The sequence below is a fragment of the Echeneis naucrates genome, chromosome 11 (genome assembly GCF_900963305.1).
Source record: "Echeneis naucrates chromosome 11, fEcheNa1.1, whole genome shotgun sequence".
NCBI classification, from domain to species: Eukaryota; Metazoa; Chordata; class Actinopteri; order Carangiformes; family Echeneidae; genus Echeneis; species Echeneis naucrates.
Window position 1 is genome coordinate 10,420,281 of NC_042521.1, and position 27,999 is coordinate 10,448,279.

A 27,999-nucleotide genomic window follows, 5' to 3' on the forward strand; every position below is an offset into this window, starting at 1 on the left:
ATCTGTGACTTCAGCTTCAGAGAGATTGAGACATCATTAGAGCACTCACAGAGGATGTAATCCTTTTATGTGCGACAGCAAAGAGACAGTGCAGTGACAGCTCATGTGCTTTAAAATAATTGCATGTAGCATTCAGTAAACTGCAGACTCACAATACACCTCTTTGTGAAATAAAGAAAATGCAATTACAATTTTTTTGCACTGCGCAAAGTATCTCTTTTATGTTTGCACTTCAGTTGTTAGGTTAAATGCTTCTGTAACTAACTTGGATGCATCCTGTTTCATAACCTCTGAATGAACCTCCAGCCGCTCGCACATCTGGTGTGAACATGATATCAAATACCCAAACTAGAGGCCAAAGCCTTGTTACAGTGTCTTTCTCATGTAGCCAACATATAGTCAGTAAGTTTCATTCAGTGCTCTGATTCTCGATTTAGCTCCCTTTTTTTTTTTCTGAAAATATGTTGAGCCTCAAATATGACCAGCACGATCAGTCTGGCCCAGCACCAGTCCGACCTGTTTCTTGTCCAAGAAGACAGAGTGCTTCAATAAAGACTCTCCACTGAGCAAATTCTCTCTACGTGGCACAACCTCCCCCTGAGCTGTTCCTGTGATTCTATCTCATCTAAGAGATTCATTGTCCTTCTCAGGGAGACAAAGAAAGAGAAGAAAAAGTCAAGATAGAACAGACTGATTCTATGTAGCTGATTTAGCTGTGGTTTTTGGTCAAAGCAGCAGCAGAGAAAAGATGTACAGAATCCATAAAAATGATGCTCGCTCTATAATGTTACCATTGCTCTATGGTGCAATTGTTTTTCTTACACACACATTCACTCCTTACGGTGTTTGAACTTCTGCATAAGCCCAAGACACAAAAATCTAAATGGATATCTAGTCTGCTTGTTCCCTGTAGGCCTCCTGCAATTGTCTCACGATCAGGGCCATTAGGAAGAGGGAATGTTTCTAGTTCATTTCCACAGGGATTCTCCTTGAAATGCGCTGGTCATGAAGGAACAAAATACCAGGCTCCCTCAGATTCAACCAATGGGGCAAGTGTTGTGTGCAGTGGCAACTATGGTCTCTGCTAATCTTTTATGTAACACGTATATATTTTGAGATTTGATTGAATTGTTACTGGTGGCTAAGCCCAAATACGGAGGACCACCCTGCACTCTGAAAGTTTGACTGTGAATGTGGAAATACTTTCTGAACCATCCACAGACCGTGAATGGGACAAGATCAAAAGAAAGATGTTACTCTTCACTTAGGAAGGTCTCCACAGTTCTATGCCATGTGCTTTATAATGATCTGACTTCTTCCTGTGCTCTGCTGACTTACCTTCCCAGGATCAAGTTGTTACGGACATGAAAAACTGTCATATGCAATAAATAAAGTAAAAAATCATAAATTGTTTTTCCAGCCTTGAGTTGGATAAACAGAGAAAAAGAGCCATCTTTATTCTCAGAATATGGGAACACATTCACATACATTCTTTCCCCCTCTATGTGGCTTTTTGGGTAAAGAAATCAACAAAAGGAGCAAATAAGCATTTTCCTACCTCAAGTCATTCCAAATATTTATGTATAGTCACAATCACGCAATTATTTTGGCTGGTGTGGAAAACAAATTCTAACTGTACACCAATGTTTAATTTAGAATTTTTTCCACCTCTCTGCATTTAACACACTCTACAATCAAAGTATTCAATACCAGCGAGATGGTGGCAAGACTATGGTGGAAAATAGAAGCTCTTAATGACACTATTTGCTGACGTGCTTATTAGTCTGCATAAAAGAACATTACCTCTTGCACAAACAGGCTTAATTTATAACCCATTCATAGCCAATGCAGCTAACGTTTTTGACCCATGCATGCACCAAGGCACACATACACACACTTAAGCAGTTACTCCATATGACCCTGTGCTGTTGATCTAAAAGTGAGGATGCAAATGTGGGTTGTCACCCTGGGGCGAATAACAAGGCTGGGGAAAGTCATGTGCAGTGGATATACAGTTTTAGAGTTTCAGCCTGCAGAGAAAAGGCATATGGAGATCTCCAGAGTGCAGCTCATATTAGTGTCCTCTGCACAACACACGTCACTGCTGTGTTAAGTTCTAGCTTTATTGCTGCTCCTTCCCACTTTCTTCCTTGCCTTGGAGCACATAATGTATGGGTACACACATTGGCATGATCCAGACACTCAATTTGAATCTGAGTGCGCACTGGTTTTAGAGGACTTGTGTTTTCGCTTCCTCTTTCTTTTCTTCTTGTCTTTCTTCTTTTTGTCCTTTTTCTTTTTCCGCTTTCTACTGCGATGATGGTCAGAGGAGGAGGAGGAGGAAGAAGAAGAGCTATCTGTGTCAGAGGAGGAAGAAGAGGAGGTGGTGTCCTGGAGCAGCTGCTGCAGCTGCTGAATTCTAGAAATGGGAAGGAAGGATTAGAGTGCAGGGGAAAAAACACAACTAATGCAGACTTGGATGCCTGGGTGTCCTTGTGCAAATTAGCGTGTTGTCCCGGTATCCACATTTTAAGACTGTTGAGTTTACCAAGTGTCGACTTGTATTACAATTCTAATTATTGCCCGCAGTGCCCAGGCACCTGTTAAAACTGCAGGTATTGCACTGGGACAGATCTGGATAATGAGGTCACGCTGTCAATTAAATGCACACTCAAGCTCTGATAGATTTTTAAAATGCACCTTGGAGTGTACTGAAAAGCACTATATAAATATATATATTATTATTAAAGGGGAACCTAGCCATGTAGCTTGATTAGGGATCAAATTAAAAATTATATATATATATATAAATAACTTTGTGATAGGAGACAGCAGCTAACCACAACTTGAAACATGATGTTGTCCATGCAATCAGAATTGCCATCAGTAGGTCTGTTCAATTTCTACAATCCAAACAAATTGGGATGTCACAATTTATGTAGCATAGTCACACAAATGAGACTTTAAAGACTAGGACTTCAAAACTGGCCACTGAATAACCTCATTTTAATGCATTCAAAAATGCTCACAATGTGTGTGCGTGGCCAGTCTGAATGTCCATGCTCCAACACCTAGCAGTGAGCCATCATGACCAAACATCCTGGTGTCAAACAATATTTGCTTGAAACTGGCACAGAGAACCAGCCGCAATGAGGACATTTCTAGGTCATCTGAGATTGTCCCACTCCTCTGAGGGAAAAACTGCAAAAACTATGATGAACTAATTGTCTAAGTGCAGCCTCTTGGTGTCAATATAAATCTATAACCACACGCACACACATACATACAAAAAGAAAATCCTAAAATGGATGTAAATGCTTCAGCAGATACAATGAGTCAAAGAAAAAAATAAATATATATACCTGGTTTCCTTTTCATTCCTTTTGTTTTCCCGTATTATGTCATACATTGGGTCTTCATGAGCCTGAAAGAATAAAACAGTCTGTCATTACCTACCATAAAGAAAGAGAAATCTATTTAAAATGACAGCCGCTACTATTCATATTTGATCCAGCCAATTATCCCAACACATGCCAGCGATTGTATTGCTTTAATGTCAGGTCAGCACTTTTTAAAACCTCCCTGTGACAATAGAAGCTTGGAAAATATGAAACAGTTGCATTTATGGTAATCATTGCAGAGACTGTGTGCTCTTGCAGCAGGCATTGTTCCACTACAGGCACACTGGAAAAGGCTGTGTGAGGAAGTCTGCTGCCCACATGTTCCTCAGTGTAGACTAAATGTGCTCCCACCATGTTGTTAACCTCCACCCAGGACTCAGACACAGTCACACCTGCCAAGCCCAGCCTACACTGTTTGACCATTTTGTCATTACTTCTCGAAATATCTAAGGGTGGGGCAATTTTGTCAGGACCTAAAAAACTCACCACTCTGAACTGCTCCAGTTTCTGGTTGCCTTTGATGAAGAATGGACACTCCCTGTCGCCTGTCCTGTGCCCGTAGCGTTTACATCTCCAGCCTGAGAAAAATACAAACAAACAAATGTTTATTTCTTACACAATTCATAGATTTAAGATGAAAGAAATTTAAAAAGGACATGACAACACATTCTTAACTTTCCTACAATTTCTCAAGTGAATCATAGTCCATTCAGCAGTGAATATAGAGAAGATATATTCTCAACATTTGTTGTTATATGGACACACTGTACAAATGTACACAAACAAACTGAAAACTGAAAAGCAATAAGAAATGAAAGCAAGTGAACTAGGAGTTGAGATTATTGTGCCAAAGTAGGAAATATATTCAAAAGGGCCTTCATTTAGTTCAGTTCAGTTCTGAACTCCATAGAAACATATTATTTTGAGTAAACAAATGATATAAGGTCATATTCATGTCAAGATGAGTTTACAAATTCATGACTCATTTTTAAAGACAGAACCTCTCAAATGAATAGTTACGTCTTCCTTACTGAATAGAGGAAGTATAAAAATTTATTATTAATCCTAATAATACTTTATGTACCAGTGTAGCTATATTGCATAACTTTGTAACACGGACCATACAAATTCTGCTTATACTGTAAAAGTAGCATGGAAAGTTCTTTCATGCCCATATCATTCACAGAGAAGTGCCTCAGTTTGCCTCTGGGTATCCACGCAGCATGAAAAGAAATTGGACAAAGGAAAGAATTGATACTGAACACAATCTTTGAGTCTTTGTCTGGCCAAAAGAACAGTAAGTAAATGCTGCAATAGCATTATTAATCTATAGTCCATACTGTTCCTCAGAAAAACTGTGTTTGCACTGGGTAATTGTCAAGCTTTTGCGATTATGTTTATCCTCTATCCAGACCGCTGCCCACAAGGGATTTTACTCCTACCTGCAGTTCATAAGTGATGAGTGTGATACTGGGACATATAAATTTAAGACTTTCAGTGCCAATTACAAAAATGTGAGCGTTAGAACTGCAAGCCTGTCAGGTCAAACTGTTAACTGTTTCAGCAACAATTTATATAGGTCTAATGTTTTATTTCCAGTGCACAACAGTTACATAAGTGCATTAAAAAAATGAGTGTGTTGCATCATCCAGCCCAAAAACAATTTACACACAACGCGAGTCGAATTCAGAGCAGGTAACATTGCTAAATGCTATTTGAATATTTTTATAAAGAAGAGCGCCAACTCAGACATCAATTCTGCTTGTCTACAATTGGGTTCAGCGTCTCAAGTTAAGGGCTGGTTGTTTAGGAGCAGCATGTTTTGCCTTCTCAGTGCAAAACCACGGCGTCCACTGCTGAAATGATGTAACTGTACTCACACTGCATCACCTTCACTTCCTTCCCCAGGGGCATCCACAGCCCCTTGGTGGGGGCGTGGGCCAGGAAGCTTCGGGCTTCCTCGTTTCCTGGTTCTGCAGGAATACAATCCTCTGGTTTCTCCTCATTCTCCTGCAACAGAAACTGTCACCATCAACACTGCTGGACATGTTTGTTTACATTCACCAGCTCTCTCTTAAGTGTCTGTGTCACAGTTACCTTTATGAGTCCTGGAGGAGGTTTCTCATAGCTGGAAGAAATATATGAGTATTAAATATCCATGCTGCTACAGAGGGAATATTTTAAAACGTATCTGACAGCCTAATAAAAAAAAGACCAGGCAAAGAGAAACACAGAGTCTAAGTTTTAGAGGCAACATTAGCAGGAAAATCAGTCACTTCGATTGACAAAGAAAATAAAGGCCCGAATAAGTCGCATTATAATATATATAATTCATGCACAAGTTCACAGCTTCAAACTGAGAAGCACTCACTGCTATTACTCACAAAGTCTCAAAGTGTTTCAGTTTTTGGACTTCTTGGTTGAGTTTTCTCGACTGTGTCTTGAGTTTCTCCATATCGTGTTTTGATGTCTTGTGTCTCTTGTGGTCTCGTCTGTCCTCACTCTCTCTCCTTCGCTTTTTGTCCGACATTGTACTTCAATCGATTGACCGTTGCCCTGAAAAACTATTCACTGATAAATAATGCAGCTTTCAGGGCCAAATTATTTACTCGTTAGCAGGAAGAGCGGCTGGCGCGCTAGCCACATGCTAACTAGCCAACAGCGGAGAAGGTGTTTGTACTTCCTGTCAGCCGGGATGGTTAGTTAAAGTCCAGCGCCGCCTGCAGGACACATCAGGATCTGAAGATAAGTCCATTTGTCTTGTTTTTATTTGAACATCCAGTCAGACTATATTTCATTCCCTATACACACTAAAGAGCCTGACGATTGATGTATGTAAAAAAAAAACTTAAAGCAAGAGACATTTTCTTGGATTTTATGTTGGTAGGTGAGATTCCTGAAAAAACAACCTTAAAACCTACCCAGTAAATGCAGCTGCATTAATAATATCTTTCCATCCATCACTGTAGAAACATGCATATAAAATCTAATTCAAATATTATAATTTTTCATTCAAAGAAAATGTGACTCAAAGTTCTAAAATAAAGCGCTAAAATGTTAACAGGAACTGGAACTGACAAGGTTTTTATTTCAAAGAATCAGGGTATGGAATACAAATGTGAGGTATTTCAGGATTTAAACACATCATGAACATTGAACATTCAATAGACAACAGGTAGGTACTATGGCGGTATAAAATGCAATAAATCATCGATTTATTTAAATTCCTGTTCTTAACAAAAGATGAAAAGAGTAACCATTCACAAATACATAACCAAAAATAAAAAATAAAAAAACTCAAAGAAAGCCTTGACAATATGTATTACCAGTCTTTGTGTACAGGTTTTAGACAAATGTGCCTGGTCGATGTAAACAACAACAATTGATTCCCATTTTAGATGATAATTAATGATGATAATATATTCATTGGTAATTTGCACAGTTTCAAAATAATTAGTATGTAAGTACAAAAATGCACCAGTGTTAAGTCATGTTTTGCCAGAACCATCACAAATCTGCCCTCTCTAGAGGAGCAAAAAAAGCTAATTTGAATACAAAAGCTTCAACATCTAGTAGAATTAATACCAAATATTTTCATATTCATCATATAAATGTATATCAGTAACTTATAAAAACATCGCAAATGGCAAAAGATATTGGCACGAAAACCAGCTCATCATGCCACGGACCTTACCACAAAACAGAGACAGGTTTTCTGTGCTTCGTCAGCCATCTGATAAATACTGATTAAATCCTCAAGCCTTCTACTCAACCTAATATCCCCCAGTGTAGGAGATTACAAGCAGCATGTGCTACATCAGACAAAAGAAGCATTTTCCTCTGACAGGCTCAGCAGAGAATGCAATAACCCTGATTAATAGCTGAAATAAAGCCACCCAGTGCTCCTAGTTTCTGCACATCAGGATTCCAGGTGCGTAATTCCACACAGCCCAGTAATAGTTGTGTTCATTAGCAAATTGTAACCCTTCCCTCATGGCTTGGAAACCAAAGTTACTCTCTTTAGTTTCCCCTTAACCTTTGGTGTGAGTAGGTTACAACATGGTCTAAGCACTTTTTTTAAGAGCCTATGAAAATTACTCAAAGTGAAGAAAGAAAATCTTTCAAGCCTCCTTTTTTGCTGCCCTGGCCACCCTCTCGCATGAGAATCTTGCTGAGACGCTGGACAACCCAGTTCTTAGATTTAGAGGGGGGCTTGGAGGAAGATGACCCTGACCCCGAGGTGTTCGATGAAGTGGAGGATCTGGAGGGAGACAAAGAGAGATTTGGTGAGGGAGGAGAAATTGTGATATAAACAGGGTCAGGAAGAAATATTAAGATTCCGTAACTTAAGATTTTGGTGCTTGGAAGGAATTTTTGAAAGTGTACTGTCAACAAGTATCTGATCTGGCAATGGATACCACCATGTACTAGCAGCAGTGCTGTTAATGCTGAGTAAATAGAAACTTAATCGTTCAAATAATACATCATCCTCTTGGACGTCTGTGACACCTCCCAAATTCAGTAAAGGAATGCTTTAGCCCAGGAGATACTGATATCTGCAATCTTTCTACGATCTGAAATAACTTACCTAGGTGTATGAACAGGTGTTTTATCTTTGCCAGGAGTCTTGGGGGCAGTTGTGTTGGATCTGCTGCTTGACTGTGGAGTCTTGTGTTTGCTGGTACTCCCTGGGGCGCTGTGGGTCTTAGCAAGGGTAGCTATAAAGTCCCTGTTCATTCCTTTACGCCTGGATGTCTTATTGCAAGTGTGGCAGGTGGCCATCTGGAAAAAAGGAGAGAAAAGGAACATATATATTGATACTGCATGGCCTGCATCTATATTCCTCTGATAGTGGCGATGTATATTATAGGTTTTGAGCCAGGACATACAAGAGATCCCAAATGGAGGTACTTATCAAAAATATTTGCAGACTCTCAATAAAGTCCTTAAAAGGATTTTTTTGTAAAATCTAGGACAGTGAAAATTTTGTCATTCAAGCTATTATTTTTCATTGTCATTGTCACTGCTGTCTGATTTACTCTGACACACTTGCTACAAATTTGTCCAGACAGTTATTGCAGCACCAGTCTGACTCTTGGAAAACAGAAAGCAGGACTAGCTGTGGTTGTGGCAAGCAAGGTAACTGTAATGACTACTGCCTCTTTGTCCTGGTGACACAGACAAGCCAAGAGCCTCACAGGTGTCAGGCATATGTACTGCCATCTCACCTCTGAAGAATAGTTAACAATGGTGAGACTCCTCTTGCTGGCCCTGCCAAACCTTCCCAATATTATCTTACATTTGAATGCTTGCACACATATGAAAATAACTGGATAAGTTCATGCAGGTTGGGAGACTTTGAATTTAGCCCATGAGAGGGCGAGGAGGGGCTGTTACCATGCAGGTTTGCCTATTCTGGGTATGAATGGCATGGAAGAGTCATCAGGCTGAGGTATGTTGTTTAAATGCAATTACTTTGACATTCCAGTTGAGTTCACTGCCCCATACGACACATGATCAACGGAAACCAGTTTCCTGACACAGATTACATTTTCACATGGAAACAATAGTTATGAGACACTATGTAATGCAAAGTATGGAGACACAAGTGAAACTTATGAGGTGAGTTAAGTGTCAATTCAGGAGATTCTCGTGAATCAATGCAACTGCCATCCAATATGTCGACCAACCACTGTCTTATGTCCAATTAAACAGTATAGGGCTTGTAACTTAACTAACATAGGGACAAACAACTGAAAGTGCCTTTTACATAGACTGTTATTGATTGATTACTGTCAATTCCACAAGAATGAAACAAAACACAAATTCTTCATAATCATTCCCTAACAGATACCTGCTCAGTGTCTTTCAGATGCTCTTATTTGATTATCGTCCAGTATTTACACAGCACAATCAAACACATCCTTCCTGCAATGAGCTGACACTAACTAGTTTTTTGTTTTTGGGTCCAGTAAAGAAGAGGAGCTTGAACAAAAAGAAAGTTACATTTCCATCCCTGTACATAATGCAGTACAGCATTGTAAGCGTTTAGAAATCCTCTTCAACATTCATCAGCGATATAAGCCAGTTGCACGGTTGCACAAAATTAAAACTGGTCTAAACAGACTTCAGATTTCAGAGGTCAGCACGCATGAGCTAAGCTGTTGACAGTCCTGAATGCTGATGAGATGGGAAACTCACCGACACGAAGGTAGCCATTTCAGATTCTGACAGGTGTCTGTTGGCGAGTGTTTGAGAGTTGGGTTTCGATGCACCAGAGGACTGAGTTCCTCTTACTTTCTATGTAACGTGTGTGAAGTGTTTTCCACATGAGCCCGTCTGTTGAGCTTTATGCAGACCAAGCCCAGCAACAGACCCTCCCATCTTTGCATAGGGGCGTGGCTCAAAGGAAGGCTGACCAATGCACTGAGAAAAAGGGTCAACTAGTCTGTGAGTAGCACTCTGCTGCTACTTTTCAACAGTGACTCATCAACTCATTCTTGCATTAAAATAAAAAACATGGACAAAAAAAAAAAAAAAAGAACTTCATCTTTACATATACAAACAAACACCTTTGTGAGTTTATCTCTTTTGTGTCTCTGTTTCTTGTTTTGAACTTTAAATGACAAATGAAAAATGAAATTAAAATGAAATTATTGAGGAACTTGGGGAAGCGCATGGTACTCATAGCAAACTACAGTTTTTTTGTGGTAGTTTTGTTGCTGATTATCTTCAGTAATTTCATAATATACTAAAAGTATGAATGGCTCTAATACAATTATTCTGTCTTAATTTTCAACCTATCCAAGATAACGTGAACCATGAGAGAAGTAAATACCTTTTCATCAAGCTCATTACCTCTTCTGAACTTGAAATAACTAGCACTCCTCTAATCTCAGCAAAGCTCAAACATATGATAAAAACAACTGCTGTATAAAATGAAATAACAAATCAAAAAGCTGGAAGAGACTGTGTTTAGCAAACTTTGGCAGAAGTTGGCTGGAGACTATAGAGCTGTTCAAGCTTGTTATTGGGGGCTCACACAGTCTGCGGGTGTTTCTTCGTGTCTTATGCCAAGAAAAATGCATTAGTATTGCAAAAACATGGCAAAGGATTGCTATACCAGCACCGCTTTCTGACTATAAAGAGGTATTTCAGAGAAACAAGGGTGATCTATGATGAATCGGCTGGGACTCCACTGGGGGATGTAGGTTTGTGTGTATAGGAGGAAATATTTATCCTACTGACATGTTCTCTGGCATCTCTGTCAAAACACTGAATTCTTAATGATTCCAGGAGGTTCCATCACTCCCCTTCGAGGAATAAAGTATCAGTAACACTACTGCACTTTTAAAACTGATATTTTATTTATCATGTATAATATTTGCAAGTCACAAACAGCCAGGGGAAAACTTGCATTAAGGAGATTTATGGTTGGAAACTGATGGTGAGTCCTTCTGTGTGCATCAACATAAGGAAATTGTAAAATGTATTGCTTGCAACTTCATGGTGAAATGCCTGGAACATATTTTTTTAATAAATCAAAGCTATATTAAATGAAACATGATGGAACAGTGTTTCCTGAACACAAAATTTGAATATATATGCATTGGAAGATTTTTGACACGGATTAAGAAAATAGTCAATGTAGATAATAGTTAAAAATGCACATTATTTTACTTCAACCTGCCTCTTGCAAACAATTTTCCAGCAAAGTCAGCAGAAAACTGAAAGTGGGACATGGAACCACTACATTCAAGTTACACAAGTCATTTTACGTAGTTGCACAGCTGTAGTTTTAATAAAAACAAGCAAATACCTTAAGTTAAAACGCATAAATGTTAAAATTTAAAATCTACAGCAGATCTTCAAATGTCTAAGGCAAATGTGATGTGTTTAGTCTTCTGGTTTTGGTATAACATGAACAGTGAAAACAGACATCCATCCTATGAATGTATTGCTGCAGAACCAGTGAAGCACATACGGCAAACAGAACCATTAGAATTTTTACCACATTTCTGTTTATGCCTATTCATTTGTCTCAGTATGTTTTATAATGTGATGAGCAGTGTTTTTATTTTTCACACTACACTTGGTTTATTATTATTGAGAACCTTTCCATCATTGCCTCCTGTCATTTCCTACTACAACTAGCCAATTTCCTCCGGTAGATCATTAAAGGTTCATCTAATCAAATCAAAACAGGGTGGTGGTGCCAAATACTCAAACAAAAACTGTTTGTTCCTTAGTTCATCATCTATCATCTAAGTTGTTACACATATTATTAGTGATGGGGGCTGTGGACATTTAGGTGCCTAGATTGTACAGATTTGGACTCGTATAACCAACAACGATGGCCAAGGAGAAAAAAACACCTTAGCAAAACAAGAGGTTGAGGTTCATGGTGAAATGGATCAAACAGAGACAGACAGCTGGCTGAAGATGGATGTTTACAGAGAGAATGACCTCATGCTGTTTATCCTCTCGTCCTCTATTTACCACTCCTGGTCCTACTATCATCAGCCAGCCTGCACTGAGGCACTGATAGGACCCACTCTAAGAGAGGAAATCTTTGAACGCTGAAGGTGTGTGTGCGCGCACGCATGAAAAGACATTGGAGAAATAGAGGACGAGAGGATAAACAGCATGAGAAAGAGTCATCCAAGTCAAAAAATAAGAAAGAGTTGACAAAACAACATGCATGGTATGGTTGCTTGTCATGAGCGATCATGATAACCTAAAATGAAATCCCAGCCATCACGTGTACCCGTTTAATTTATGCTAATCCTTTGACATGTAGTGTATGCACTTGGAGGGGCACACGTGAGGCAGTGCCACAGAGAGATTTCATTTCCTCATTTTGGACTTCTGATCCCAGCAGCAGACAGGCCTACACAGGGGCCAGTCGAACATATGGCGACTGTGACAAGTTGGAGCTTTAGGTTATGCAGAGAATAAACACTTATACGTAGCCGGGGGAATATTGAGTGCTCTTTATAGAAACTTGACTTTCTGTTTGCAAAATTTAAGTTCACCATATGGTCAGAGAAAGAAAACATGACTAGAGATTACCATATTAGATGGAAAACAAATATAGCAAGTACCGATCTCGCACTGCCTGTAATCTGTGAATACAAACTCACTGGATTAGCCTTGAACTTTCCCACTACTCCTGCTCAAACAATAAGTGGAGTCTGGTGTCTGTTTTACAACATTTACATGTTTGTGCTCAACACAAAACAAGAAAACGCTGTCACAGATACAATTAATCTTTACCCTGAACATATGTATCATATACATATAGCTCTGGCAATCATGTATGTGCATAGGATATCAACTCCTATTCAATCAGAAAAATAGGAAGCATGCAATAATTTTATACCTCAATAATACTATTTCAAGCTCTTTTATGGTGTTAGGAAGTCAGAATACTACTAATACTAACGGTCATCCTTTAACTGATGGGCTTTGAGGTGCATCCATCACTTTTGGACGGATGCACCTCAAAGGATGGTGCGCAAATAAATAAAAGTATGTAGTTTGATTTACCAAAATGTTGTGAATAATCATTTTTACAACTATCTGATAGGAGGATTGTATAGCTTTATATAGTCTAGCTAGAATGTACTCAGTCAAGAAGGGAAAGTTATGATTTGAATCCTATAAATATATATAAAATATATATATATAAAAATATATAAATATAGACTTTCTTTCAGAAAAAAATATTTGTGTGACAAAACAATGCAATACAGTGCATACCTATATCATGGACTTTCTTTATAAATAACTGTTTCTACAAATTAAAAGTCAAATTGGATTGTGAAGTAGTCAAAATGGGACACATCCACAGGCATGCAAACACAGGCTAAATCAATTCTGCAGATGGACCCAACCATCTATTAATAGCTCCAGTGCCATAAATACGTCTCTTCCTGCCTTTCTCTTTTCACTGCCAGAGGTCAGCATGGGTTGATCAGTTTGACTTTGGCATCACGATACCACCCAAGAGGAGGAAGATGAGAAGAGTAACAAAGTGAGAGACAGAATTAGGTGCCTATATGAGCCTTCGAATAGAAAACAAGCCTGAGTAAATAAGTGGGTTGGTGTTGTGTGCTGACTGTTGACGAGTTTTCAAATTGTCTTTGCATGCGCGTGCCTTCAAAAGCATGAAAATCTGCATGCACTGTGTGTGCCAGTCATTTGAGAACACATCAATACAACACAATAACGCTGAAAGCAAAAGAGCAGTTGGGGCATCAATATGAGGCAAGCAGTGTAAACTTTCCTCTTACTGCGGCCTTGCACTGTGATGGTGCTGGCAACCACTTAGTCACACTGTCAGGGGGCAGGCTGCCCAGTAAATATACAGAGATACCTGATCTGAATGCAGACCTGTTACACAGTGCCATTAAAAAAAGATGTCCTATCTATTTCATTCCGTCTCTTTGTGTCTGTGGTGGAGATAAAGGTCATTTTATCCTGCATCACACCACGTTTGCCTCAGTGCAAATGGGAGCAGGCTGAAGGATTTCTCCAGTTATCCAGATTAGATTGAAGAATAATGTTATCCATGATGCTTTGCTCCTTTTGCAAAATAACATGAGATATTTAATGACTCTCTAAAAATGTTTCTAAAATAGTTCATGTGGAGCCTATGAGCCAAAGCTCATAGTTCATTCATCAATTTGGTCATTTTTCTGGTTACAAGACCAAGTCCAACAAGAATGACAAGTCCTTTCTTAACTCTCACACATTTAAATCTGATTGAAACAGGCCTACTTTTATCTGGAAATTAAATGGTATGAAATATTTGGTTATTAATAATTTATATCCGCTATCTCTAAAAACTTCAGTCTCGATGGCCTTCAGATTCTCCAGCACATCAAGGATGCCCTTTACAGTTGGACTGTTTCAACATTGTCCCTATGGGGTAAAGCAGGAATACTGGTGGTTTGGGAGCATGATTTAAATACATCCTTGACTAATTAGCAGGGGAACACAGTATGGAGGTCAGAGTGAGGCCCATAATGTGTAAGGTTCAGTAAGATTCATGACAGAGTCCACATTTCGTTGTTACACTATCCAAGCTGCATAACAACCAAGTTTTATGTTTGCACAATTATTCCAATCTAGGTTAATTGTTCCAACTACTCTGGGAATATCTGGTAGTTAAACACTTTGGATGTCTATGATATTCAAGTTTTTTCAAGTTAAATTTACTGTATGTCCAATAACATAACATTTGTTGGGTCAAAGGTTAGAAATTAGTGTTGGTGTAATTGTGGACCTGCTCTGGACGATGAGCTGTTTAAACAATGAACATAGGGCCTATTTTAATGAGGGCCCAAGGGACACTGGAACATTGTCTGCAAGACTAGATCATGATGTCTGTAATATATAATTTTTTTTTGTTTATTTGTATATTCCGGTATTATACGGTTATTTATTACCCTATTCTATATTCATTTCAATATGACATTGGTGTCAGTTTGTTACAAATGCCAATAAAAACATGTTAAAGTAAATAAAAGAAGAAATTAACTCTGCTAAATGGCATTTATATGTATAAAATAAAGCTTAACTAAGATTTTAAAATTGCATTCATTTGAAACAGAAAAAATGTGCAGCAGTAGAATAGATTCATGCCTAAAAGTACATATATGACTGAATTTAAATTTCCAAAATGTCTTTGATTCATGGACACATCTGGACAGCCTTTTTCAGCTGCAGCTGCTTGGAGTGATGAAAATAGCTAATAGTTTTATAAAAGATCTGTGATGTTTGCCATTGCTATGCTCAGGTGCTTATCAGTGAAGGGATAACATGCTGTAAATGCTGATGAGTGAGCATCCAAAATGGCAGCACCTTCCAAACCTAGCACTTGCACCAATAAACAATTAAACCAACAGTAGGGATGGCCAAGTTCTGGAGCAGGCATTTAGTCATACTGAGAAAAGGAAATGTAGCGAGACACAGAGGGTAGTAGAGAGGTGGCATGCTGTTATTGTGTGGCATGAGATTCTCTTCATGGGTTTTATCCTGATTGTGGGCTTTGCTACAAATGTGATGACAGTGGGAAGCTGAAATGATCCTAGTCTAAGATAATTGTTTCTGAAGAAAACAAACGTATGCACACATTCTCAATAGCTGTGGATTACGCTGTGTATTTTTCATAAAATACTTAAATCTTACACGTGACACATGAGTGGCTGTCCATCGAGCCTCCTATGTTTGCATTTAAAAAAAAAAAAGCCCAAAAACCTCAAAGCTGCTCGCTTGTCCATGATTTTTGCTCTCCAACATTACTTCCTGACCTTTCTTAATACCAACACATCCCTCCCTTTCTCCCTCTCCCCTTCATCATGCATCCCCTTATGGGGTTTTGACTCTTCCCTGACAGCCCACAACCAAACCACCATCCAGACATTGCCGTCTCCTCTTTCCTGTCATCTCCTCAAGACACACATTCCTCAGCAGCATTACTACAGATAAATATGAAAGAGAGATGCGGTGGAAAGATGGCCAAGAATCGAAAGAAAAGAGGAAAAAGATGAAGATAAAATGAGTGGGAAGTGAGCACTCATGAGTTGTGGTAGAAAGGATGACAGGGATTGGAAAGCGTGAGGAAGAACAGAGGAATACGGGTTGAAAGGATGAGAAGTGGTCAGTGAGGTTGAGAAGAAGTGCTGACATAAAAGAGAGGCTGAACTAATGTCAGACATAAATGGCCCTTCTGGGAAAAGAGAGGGATTTTCCAACCGCTGTTGTGTTACTTTGTTTTTTCAGGTCTTGGTCACCTTCAATCATTTTCAGAGAACAGCATTGTCACTAACATTCGGTAAACATTTGTCTTGGGAATTTGCTCTCCTGATGACCTACCGGGAAGAATCACTTTCTATTGTCCCAAGACATAACTGTTCAATCGGATACTGTGCATAAATCCATACCCAAAAACAGCATAGGTTTATATGAACAAGGACAGGATGCAACTATGTATCTTTTGTAGCAACAATCATGTCTGCTGGGAGGTATAAATCAAGGTACAAGGAGGAGAATGGAAGAATGGAGGAGGAGGACACTGCACCATCCTCGCTCCATTTAGGGTCTCCGTGTCTCTTGTTGGGCTATAATCCAATTTATATTCATAACTACTGTTAGATAACCTAGTGTGCATGCACAAACACATCAGATTTATAGTACCTCTGAAGCACAACTTCACAGGGCTGAAGGAAGCATATCATGCATGGCATCTATTCTGAGGAAGCACATCCTAAAGGGAGAGCTATATGGTGTGAAATGAAGGGGATTTACACCTGGGAATATAAATACTGTACACTGCTGATGTAACTGTGAATATGTGTCTGTTTGTCATGAGTTTCTGTCTGCTTGGTGTTTTTATTATTATACTTAGCTAAGAAATGCTTAGCTAAGCATTTCTTAGCTATGCTTCCTTAAGTTTGAACTACAAAATAAATATATATATATATATATATATATATATATACACACACACACACACACACACACAGTGAATGCATTGTAAGTAGTACTAGTTTGTTTTAAATTTCAATACAATTTGGCTTTGAAAACCTACAAAATATTCCAGATTCAAAAAATAAACAAGCCCTTCTCAGTGTTCCACAACACCTATCATCCACAGCATGATCCCGTAAGTGTTTTGACATGGAGAACTCAAGCAAACATGGATATCTATCTCTGCAAATACTCACACCTCATTTTAAATAAACATCTATTTCACTTTATACACACACAAACTCACAACTGCGCTATTAAATCTACAACTGTCACTGTGTGTTTTGCTTATTTCTCCAATAAACCATCCACTTCTTCCTGTAGGTGTCACGTGAATGACAGGTAGGAGAGAAAAATATTGTGCACACAGCAATAACACTCAACTATGGAACACAGAAATGAAATTAAAAAATAATAAACCACTAACAAACAAATGGCTTGTGGTCACTGTGACAAATAACCCTGTTGGGCAATTGTGCCCGATCTGTGGACAACATTTAACTTTTTTATTTTTATTTATTTATTTATTTTGGGGGAGAAAAAAAAAAGAAAAAGACATAAGAGCAATATCTCCTTATAGATGCCTACTGGTACAAAGATTAAAAACATTTAAACTACTTTTTACTACTATTTTTTCCACACCTTCTGGGGGAGACGAGTGAATGCTAATCACCTTATTCAGACGCTGTGCTGAATCCCTCTGCCTGGCAGGTTTGATGTGGTCTGTTCATCAGCATGGAGCCGGGGAGGCAAAGAGGAAGTCTGCATTCGCTCTCTTATCTCTCCACGCCACTACGCTGCATTTAAAGGGTATCATCTCACTATCACCTTCCTGCAGAGCACAGGTGTATGAAGCTCCACATACATGGCTTGACTTGCTGCCCCTCCACTTCATGAGAGGCAAGTGGCCATGAAAACAGAGGGTAAAAATACCTTGGAGGACATGCTCAGGGCGTATTAGTTTACAAGGAAGTCACGTGATCAAGAAAGAATCACCATTCCTCTTGATGACCAAAACACTGTTGACAACTGAGTTAGAGCAGAGGTGCATACTCACGCTGAGAGAGAGGCGCCTCTGTGTACAACGCATGACATATTTATGTTTGGCTAAGTGTGACATATCAGCTAAGAGTTACATAGGAGAGCCACATGTGAGTTTATGGACTGGAATACCTGGATTGATGATATTTGAGAATGAGTAGCATCAATGTTGCCGTCAGCTTCTTCCAGAGCTTTATGTTACACTAGAAGAAATTTGGATATTTCTGAATCTCACAGAAAGCAATGTTAATCTTCATTCCAAACGACCACTTCAGAGTAAATCTTGGTGTGGCTCTCCACCACTTTAGACAGCTGTTGGCGAGTGAAGAGAGGTGGTTCCATGTCAAGTTTGCAATTTTTCTTTAAGACTAGTACTTTTGTAATTAACTGCAAGAGGAACAAATGCGCTACGCAAAACTAAACTAACCTAGCTAGATTAATTCCTTTAGCTATGACCTTGTCACATTTTTGTGACATTAGTAAACACTTACATAAAGACTATGTAAGATTTAATATAATTTTATTTCAGTTTTTACATTATTTTCTGTTTCAGTCTCCTGTTATTCTCATTCTACCTTTTTATTCTTCTCTCGACCCACCTCGTGCCCTCATAGTCAACAAATGCATACCGGAGAGTGGGTTCCTAATACTTTGTGCAGTGAATACCTGCAATTCCTGCATACTAAAAGCACCCAAATAAATTTTATTGAGGCAGCAGCATTTGCAGAGGAGCCTCTCTTCACTAAGCTAATGTCATATCACCACAGGGCCTTCTATGGTTCTGTCCTATCAGTGCTTTCTGATACACGGGGAAAATGCCAGAAGCTCCACCACAAGTTTCCTCATCTAAAAATCGGCGGTCGATAAGCTTTCCATCTTGGCCCTGACTGGTGCTATCCATTAAAAGGACGGACAAAAAGGACCATTATAACTCTTTAGGGGGCTGTGGGAGAATATTGACAAATCTCTGTCTGATAACATTAGTTCTCTTACAGTTAGGCTTAATGGGACAACAGTAAATGCAGTAATGGTGAGTGGAGTGTCATAATGAAACCAGACACTTTCTATGAAATGAAAACAAACGACTTCAATCTCAAGAGCAACACCTGCTTCAAATCGCACATTAAGAGGCAGGAAAAAGTGCAAGTCATAATAAATGATAATGCGATACACTTTTGATCACTTCAAAAACACTGTTCCCTTCATAGGGCAGAGGTCAACACCAATCACACAATAAGTGTGGCATATCCATTTTTTTAAATACCAATATCAGCATTGACCTCAAAATTTCAACTAAAGCAAAGCTATTAAAACCACCACACCATCATTTCATCAAAACCACCCCTCAGTTCAACACACAATAATAGAGGCATATAGCCCTGTGATTTTTTTCTGCTAACATGCTGCAGTGCAGGGCAATACATAAGCAGGTCAGTGGGGTTGAGGTGTTGACTTCTCACCAGTACTGAGGAGGACTTTCGGAAGCGATGCAGCAGATGTTTTTGCACCAGACTGAGTCGTTTGCCCTGGGCCTTTCTGCGCAAGATGCTCTGCACCCTTGCTGGTGGACGCTGCTTGGGCCGCAGCCGTATGCGGTGGTTGTCGGGCTGCAGCCACTGATAACAGTATGGACACACCAAGGAGTTCTGCAACAGACTGCAACATTTCTGCTTCTGTTGCTCTGAGAGAAAGTCAAATTATATGAATCAGCAAATATTCTGGTGCAGTCATGCATACTTCTTTTCAACAAAAGAACACCCAGTTAACTTAAGGGGTCCAAATGCGTCTGTGGGTGAGAATTAGTTTGTTAATTGTTTTTTATCCATTAACATGCGCATATTACACAGAGAGGAAGGGAAACACATAACTGAAACATCATTGTTTTAGCTCTCCATACACATACACACACAAATTATCCACAAACAATCAACATTCTGTTTACTCTCTCAAGTTCAGTCATAAGTCACATTATCAGTTCTTGCAACAAGCAATTAAGTTCTCCAAATGGAGCATTGAATGAACATTATGTTACTCAGGGGCCAGTCCTGGTGTTATTTAGAGGGTTAGGGTTACCCTAACCCTGAGAGAAAGTCAAATTATATAACCCCTAACCCTAACCCAAAGCCCAAACAGTCTTACTAAATAGCAGCACTGCCTACTGATGTGGTTTTAACTGGCATGTGGCTGAGTGTGTGCTTACGATGGTCTGTGCGATCCAATCGGGCAGTCTGCCACAGACAGCTGGCTGCCTCGGTGTGTTTGGCTATGGGCTTAGTTACGTTGATCAACCTTGACAAACTGGTGACAAGGTCCTACTTAGTACCGTTCTATTTGGCTGTTACATTCCAGGGCATCACTGATGAAAGCATGCCAAAATAAAGTTAGAATTTGGTTAGTTTTCTTTAGGGATGCTCAGATCTTTGAAACTTACCATTCACTTTGGCATTCACAGGCCACTCCCTGGTGAAGGAAAAAAGGAGACAAGATCAGACATTGCAGGAGAGACCTAAGTCAGTCAGAGAGGGAAAGTAACTTGTAGCTGGCATTTAAAAGTAAAAAAAAAAAAGTAGTGAAGGATTAATAGAAAATGCCATTTTCAGTATTCTATCTTCTCAATCATCATATTTATCGGTTGGCTTGAAATACTGGAGAACATTATTTATGAATAATTCAACATGTGTCTTCTTGTATTTTATAATGCCATTGTCAATTTGGAATAGCTGCTTTCACACAGGGACAATTTTATAAGAAAGTTAAGAGGTCAAGAGTTGAACTAATTTAGTTTCACATAATTACTTTAAAAAATTTAGTGGCAAATAATCTCATACTTGAAAATGCATCCATGCAAATGAATCCATTACAATATGGAAACACCGATTCAGGAATAAGAAAGGGGGAAAAACAAAAAAACATTCCTATTATGTGTTTTGGAAAACATGCAGCCGGAAAGGGAAATAGGGCTTTCCCAAACAATATGGGGCAGTTCTCCAAGCCATTTCAACACCCCCCGCCTGGGAAAAGGCTGCCCCCAGTTTTGGAGCTCTCGCTGTCAGATATTTTCACAAACATTTAAACTAAGCTACTGCTAAGTCCCCCTAAAATTAGCCGCAGGTTTAAATCAATGAAGGGAAATGTTCTGTTCGGCAGCACGTGTGGCAGAGACAAACAGAAACAGGGCTGGCTGTTTATGGAGAGGAGGGAGATGATTTAATCTGCAGCTGACCTGCTGGCTACGGCAGCGGCGTCTGGCAGCAGAGGTTTGTTGTCACTCTCCACTTGCATTCTCAACCACCCCATATGTGACACAGTGCATTTAAATAGCAGGTTGTTGGTGGATGCAGCTCCAATCACTCATCCCACAGTCTGAGTCACTGTCCCTTGACCCCCCAATTTAATAATCACTGACTGGATTATATTGTCAGATTATATAGAGGCCCTGTCAAAAACTGCTGGAAAAGAGGAACCGCTGAGTGAAGCTGGTGCAGTGGATTGTGACTCTGCAGAGGGCTGATAATGACTCATGACACTGAGCCATTCCCTGGACACTTTTGCACATCGTTCAAAAAGTCTTTTTCGTTGTGCTCATTTTATAGAAATGTCCTCTTTAGAAGTTCACAGATTTGCAATAACTAGCTGCTTGACTCATGATAAATACTAATAATGACAATAATAACAATGATGCTACATGAAAACACATTTTTCATTTATTTACAGCATTAACAAAAGTATATTCTTTGACAAAGCTCCTATTGAATGAGTAGGAACAGACAGACTAGATTAGATAAGAGAAAGTTTGCTTTCCTCCACCCTCCCTTCCCACTGCTACCCTGATCAGCCAGCTCTTAGAAATTGTACACTGCAAAGACCTCTTCCACTAATCTTATTAACATGTCATACATCTCTTCTGCTGACAACTGGGAGATGCTTCAAAAAATCTCAGAAGATGCAATATGGGATGGGGGGGTGGACATTATGATATTATGTGTTGTCTACAGAGTGACAGAAGACAGAAGTGCTGGCTGAGGCAACGCTCAAAAATCAAAGACACAACAAATATTTTATTGCTACTTTCTGCTGTGAAAGCTGCTGCGAGAATGTGAAAAACCTGCTTGTGGACATTTCAACACATGGGCCCGACAGAGACAGTGATGTGGTCAGTGTCAAATAAGGGAACACTACAGATACTGCATCCCTCTAGAGCACAGATAGGCAGGCTCCCATTTCTCAGTACGATGTCACAGAAAAAGAGGTCATGAGGTGCCTCCAAGTCTGGACCTCTCTGTGTATGGTGAGGACGTCATCTAGCCCCCTCTGAGAATGGCCAAGGCAAGAACAGCACATGAGGAGGATGAAGGTAAAAACCAAAAAATAAACAAACAATAAAATTAATGACTTCATCATAATAATGAAATGGTTGAAAAGAATATTACTTTGAATAAAAGCCTCCCAAGCCATAGCTTTAGAGCTGAAACAAGCACCCAGAAAGATGGTAAATCAATTGGCAGCTATCTTCATAACTAATTAATAATTTAGTTCATTTTTTAAAAAAGAAAAACGCTTAATAATTACAAATATAAGAAACGATAATCTCTTTGAATAAGGGTATATAACAGTAAAGTGATCATCTCCAACTGGTAGCCTGTAACAACCCAATTGAAAACATCATCTTGATATCAGGGAAATTTCATTTCATCATCATCATTTTATGGACATTTTACAGACACACACAACAAATTCACTGAGAGATTAAATCCATCATTTAAAGTCCTCCTCGGCTTTCATTAAACACAGATTTCCACTGATTAGTTAGAGTTCCAGTATCACTGGCTAAAATTGGATTATCATTGATAGGAGTACTGAAAGCATCTTGGCCCTGGATGATGGAAAAAAAAAATCCAGTACATACTACAGATCAAAAGCAGTGGAGGCTATTTATAAACCAAGACACCATGACACTGTTTGTCCAACAGACATCCTGCATACTTTGGTTATCAGAGCACTCAGTGAGGCTTTAGTTACTAGACGCACAACTATGATTATGAACTTACTGGAAAACGGCATTGCTGATCTGGCAACTTGAGCCATAATAAGGGGACGTCATCACATGCATGCACAAACATACAGCATTGGCCTTGGCAGAAAGTGAAGACAGTGGCTTAAGGTAGTAACATCATCTCCATTATAAATACAAGAATCAATGTGCATGAGTAATGACACGTACCCACGAAATTTACAAACACTCATGGTTTGCATCAGCCAAAACCATGACTGGAAAAATAAAAACACTAGAAAAACCCAGAACAAGGAAGACCACTGTGGTTCCTTGAGACCAATAATATAATCATCACACACTGACCACGAATGCCAGCCATTTGACTGGATGCTGACAAACACTTTTTTATATCCACTCAGCTGACTCATTGACCGCATATCCAGGATGCCTATCTGAAACATTAGTTCTCTGCTTTGAAATGGTACATCTTTACTTTTATTGGAACATCTTTGCATATGAAATTGACCTTAAGGAATAGAACATGATAAAACTTGAAGGAGGTTTTATTGTTTAGGGCAGTTCGGCTGCCCCTTGTATAAAAGGCAATGAGTGGCGGCAGATTGCCAAAGCAAACAAATTACTTCTGAAATGTGTCATGTTTGGGACAAAGGTATTGGGTCTTTTTGCAGAACAAAGCTCACACGCAGCTGCAAAACAGAATGGTAATTAAAATGGACTGCTTTCAACTGCCCAGCGTTGAGACCTAGCTTAAAGCCACATCTCAGCCACAAATCTTGAGTTGAAATCTGACATTGCAAATCTGATTCCTGTGAACACAAGACCTTGCACACATAATTAGCGCAATCTGCCAGCAAACGAAGTGAAGAAGCTTCTGATGAAAGAAAACTGTGTCCAGGATATATTTTGTGTTTTGTATTATTTCACTTTCATGCAAGTTACATTTTTTCAGTAGCCTGGCAAATGTTAAAATTATCTGTTATTTCCATTGTGGTCCCCTTTGCATTTATTTCTAAAAATATTTAAATGTATGGACTTAAAGGGGTGCCATTGCATTCAGTCGTGACTGGATTAAAAGGAGCACTTCCTCACATGCATCTTTAAAATAACCTTGACTCTGTGCTTCACCACTAAAACCTCTAATTTTGTTTCCATTCATGGTTCTGTTCACAAATTTCCAGGCTCAGGTGGAAGAGAAAACAGGCTGGAGGAAGTGGGGACATGGAAGCAACCCAATCCAAACACAATACACTCACACACCTGTTAGATGCATTAATAGCCGTATAAACTATTCTCTCCACTCTATATACGTGAAATTACTGCTGGCTTTCACTTACAACACAATAACGCAATCACAACTGAGTGGGATATGCCATCAGAAGATTTTTTATTTTAAACCTGTTCTGAATGAGGCATCAAATCTAGGGCAGTTGACTGTAAACGATTGTATAAATTATAAACTATCATTATTTCCTATTGTGTTGGGTAATAAAAGTTAAAAGACTTGACTGCAGGAGGCTAATTAATGACAGACTAACCTGGCTTTCAGCTTTGTTTTCTTCATACTGCTCTCATTTTTATGTTTGTTGGGAAGGTGCTGTAGTCCCGCCTATTAAATCTGCTTCATTCCGCAACTGCGTAAGCCTGAATGACACACACATACCAGACACTCTCCGACTACACCCAAACATAAGCAGCAGCAAGGCCATTCATGCACCTGAAATAGAGCCAACCAGACTGAGCACCAAACCTGTACAACACAAGCATTCATGCTGCACAATCCAATGTACAAAAAAAACCAATATCTTCATTGTGATGTATATAATGGAAAAACACAATAGCAAAATCATACATATACAGGGTGCCCATTAAGTCTCTTTACAATGAAAAAAAATATTCCAAAGGCAACTGATGAGATATCTTAATCAGATTTGTTGTATGTACTCAGTGGTAATCAAAGTTTTTAATCACATTAAATTTGTGTAGTTCAGGCGCCCTGTTGATGAAAGAGGTAGTGGTAAATAACCTAACCTAACCCTAACCCTTGGAAGAGATGGCCAGATTCCATGGCCACCTCGTTCACCTCGTTAAAGATATTGTGTATTGAACAAAAATATGGGGCATCACTCGAGTACCAGCTTGATGTGCTTTTATGAGCATTTATGAGACAAAATGCAAAAGGTGTGAATGTAGAAATGTGAGAGACAATCAAGCCTTTTTCAGTATTAAAATGCACAGATGTGCGGCAACATTGTAAATTTCAGCAGCCACTTCTCATATCCCTGTGGATATTCAGCCCTTTGAATGATGGCTCAATAATGTAACTATGGAGTTTCCGGCTAATCCTCTCAAACTGAATGGTAAGTCTTAGCTGATGAAGTACTAGACATCATCAAAAATTTAATGATTTTTTGACAAAGAGACCGTTTGTTGGCATATTTGTTGATACCCAAATAAAATCGCGACGGGGGGGATTTGAAGTAACTAAAAATTACTCTTAGATATTAAATATTTTGGAAAAAAAAATCATTAGATATTACTGCTACATTTTTATACATTAAATTAACATGGGCAGGAAGTCGACCATTAACAATGGTCGAGCTCCTCCCCCTCGCGTCTAGATGCGGCCATTACAACAACAGGAGAGAAGGAAAGCACAGCACCCCCGAAGTGAAATCTACGAAGCATTTAAACAAACTTTCTTACATTAAGAACCGTGACAGCTCCGGACATGTTTCTTTATAGAGGAGAGAAGCTTCTAACAGGAAGTTGAGAGATTTTTCAGCAGGGCTGATTTTCATCTTCGAAGTGAAACTCCGCTGTTTCAGACTTCTGCTTCGTTTAAGGCGCCCGAAAGTAAACAAGTAAATAAATAAAACAAAAAAATTAAACACACTCGACTACAGCTACTACGGATCGGTCAAAGTATTTGAAAATGAAAATTCTTAGCCTACATGAAACTAACGCTGTCGCTGGAGTCAACCACGTTGGGTCGCGGAATTCTGACGTTTCATGCAGTGCATTATGGGAAACCGAGTCAACCAAAAGCACTGCGGTACAATTACTGGATTGCATAGCCTGTGATAGCCGATTTGTTCACAATAGTGGCCCAAGTGGGCAAGTCTTCTTTTTTTTAAGACAAGTTAAAATTAAAAGTAAATACGCAATCTACAATAAAGAATAAAATCAATGCAGAATATTTAATAATTTATGGGTTATGAATCTGATTTACTTTTAGCCTAATGGTTGGAGGAAAGAGGTGTGACCTATCGGAAATAAGGATACAGCCATAAAATGCTGACAGTAAATTTTAACACCACTATCATTAACTCATTACAGTTTTTATTTATCTACTTATTTGTTTGTTTTTTGTGTGGATCCAACAATTACCAGTTATCAATTTAGCGCAAGTGCAGCCAACCACTCTGCGATGTCGTCATTCCTTAGATCTTATTGGACAGTTGGATTTACCAATGTTAGGCGACAGTGGGGTATATTGACATCATTATCTGCTGTATCCTGCGCATATCAGAGCTCTGACAAGCCAGCTCTCTGGGGCTTCAGAAACACACACTTTATAACCCACAGTTAATATACCATAGCGACCCCTTGTATCGCTTGAGTCCATGTAATTCCTGCTGGATCCAGTGAAATTATTCGGATATAAACGGCAGACAAAGAGAGCAACATAATGAAATTGGATATTTTAAAGCCGCGGCGGCAGCAGGAAACAAGAGGAAGAGATCTGGGTGCGCACTGATGAGCACCCTCCGGTGTGCGGATATCTAAAGAAGCAACCCGTTGAGACAGCGGCCCGGCGGAGCAGAGACGTGAAATGACAAGCAGAAGTTGCAAAGAGAGTGTGTTCAGAAGCGGGAAGGATTTCATTTGGCAGCGATTACAAAGATCATGGTCCGCTTGTATCACAGTGTCCAAGAGCCGATTCTCGGACCGGCGCGTTTTACGCACACCTTTTCCCGGAATCTTCATCATCCTGCCCAACAGTAGGTTTTCACGCTTTCATTCATGACTAATGCTGACATTTTAGGCACAGACAAACAACCTGTCTTAGCCATTTAAAAAAAATCACACTCCTACCTGAACTCGAGTTTAAACAGAAATGGGATTTAGTGACATAATTTCAATTGTCAACATTCAGCCTCTACAATGTTCCTTTCAGAACTTTGGTATATGTGACCAAAGTAGCCTAAACTATAGAAAAGATACTAGTCATTAGAATTAGACCGTAGTAGGTTAAAATACAAATAGCAGATAATTTGTCAGATTGTTTTATTCCTATTTATTGTCCTATTTGTGACCATCATGGTTTAGTTCCATTTGATGTTATTCAAGAGGCTAAGTGAACATTTTGCGGAGTCCAAAGCCTCCTACGTTCTTTACAGGTCACACCGTGGCAGTGAGGCCGATTCTGAAGAGAAAGAGTGGAGGTGATTGGGGGGGGCGCTGAGATATTCAATCAGCAGCCCGGTGCGTAGCGCACAGAAACTGATGGAGGAAGCTGAAGTGTGAGGGATTTCGCCTCACTTCGTCCCCGGCTGAATCTTCACTTTATCAGGCGCTGTCAGGCAGCGGTGGAACTGCCGCCCACTGCTGCTGCGCGTTAGGTGTCGTCTGCGGATAAACGGATTTGCCCTTTAGTACTCACACCAAATTGACTCTCGATTCCGAGGGAGAGTTAGTCAGACGGAGAGACAGACTGACAGGCTGGCAGGCAGGCAGGAGGGCTGAGAGGCTGACGATGGAGCTCAAAGTGCGACCAAATCCTCATTCCGGCTCTGCTGCCGTCCACATGAAATGGAAAAGGGAGGAGGAATGTGATAGAAAAGGTAGGCAAAAGGTTTTTTTCCGCTTCATTCTGAAGTATCACTAATATAATTTGCCATAGAGTCACGTTCAATCTATGAAAAGCCCCCCCCCCTCAAAAAATAATAAATAAAATATATATAAGTAAATAAACAAATAAATACAATAAAAAATAAATAAATAAAT

The 27,999-nt window shown here is 39.4% G+C and overlaps 2 protein-coding genes across 2 annotated transcripts; both read right to left on the bottom strand.

Moving 5' to 3' along the window:
• Positions 1 to 1,427: 1,427 nt before the first annotated feature.
• On the bottom strand, positions 1,428 to 6,076 carry rp9 (RP9 pre-mRNA splicing factor). Its single transcript, XM_029514277.1, has 6 exons — positions 5,786 to 6,076; positions 5,499 to 5,529; positions 5,282 to 5,411; positions 3,888 to 3,979; positions 3,363 to 3,424; positions 1,428 to 2,419 (listed from the first exon to the last, which is right to left on the bottom strand). The coding sequence occupies exons 1-6, from the start codon at positions 5,929 to 5,931 to the stop codon at positions 2,203 to 2,205; spliced, it is 678 nt and encodes a 225-aa protein (XP_029370137.1). The 5' UTR covers positions 5,932 to 6,076; the 3' UTR covers positions 1,428 to 2,202.
• Positions 6,077 to 6,475: 399 nt separating this feature from the next.
• On the bottom strand, positions 6,476 to 25,970 carry rmp24 (ribonuclease MRP subunit p24). The gene is made up of 5 exons (XM_029514394.1): positions 25,696 to 25,970; positions 20,410 to 20,438; positions 19,439 to 19,659; positions 7,990 to 8,183; positions 6,476 to 7,662 (listed from the first exon to the last, which is right to left on the bottom strand). Exons 1-5 carry the CDS (start codon positions 25,788 to 25,790, stop codon positions 7,500 to 7,502), a joined length of 702 nt encoding a protein of 233 aa, XP_029370254.1. The 5' UTR covers positions 25,791 to 25,970; the 3' UTR covers positions 6,476 to 7,499.
• Between the last annotated feature and the right edge of the window lie 2,029 nt (positions 25,971 to 27,999).

Bases quoted from the DNA above. Each gene is read 5' to 3' on its own strand.
- rmp24 (XM_029514394.1), bottom strand. From the start codon at position 25,790: ATGAAAATCAGCCCTGCTGAAAAATCTCTCAACTTCCTGTTAGAAGCT. The intron at 19,660-20,409 runs GTAAGTTTCAAA...ACTTTCTCTCAG, and splicing joins TGTGAATGCCAAAGTGAATG to AGCAACAGAAGCAGAAATGT. The intron at 7,663-7,989 runs GTAAGTTATTTC...GTCTCCCTCCAG, and splicing joins ACACCTGTTCATACACCTAG to ATCCTCCACTTCATCGAACA.
- rp9 (XM_029514277.1), bottom strand. From the start codon at position 5,931: ATGTCGGACAAAAAGCGAAGGAGAGAGAGTGAGGACAGACGAGACCAC. The intron at 5,530-5,785 runs GTGAGTAATAGC...TATTTCTTCCAG, and splicing joins CTGAAACACTTTGAGACTTT to CTATGAGAAACCTCCTCCAG. The intron at 5,412-5,498 runs GTAACTGTGACA...TTTCTGTTGCAG, and splicing joins CTCCTCCAGGACTCATAAAG to GAGAATGAGGAGAAACCAGA.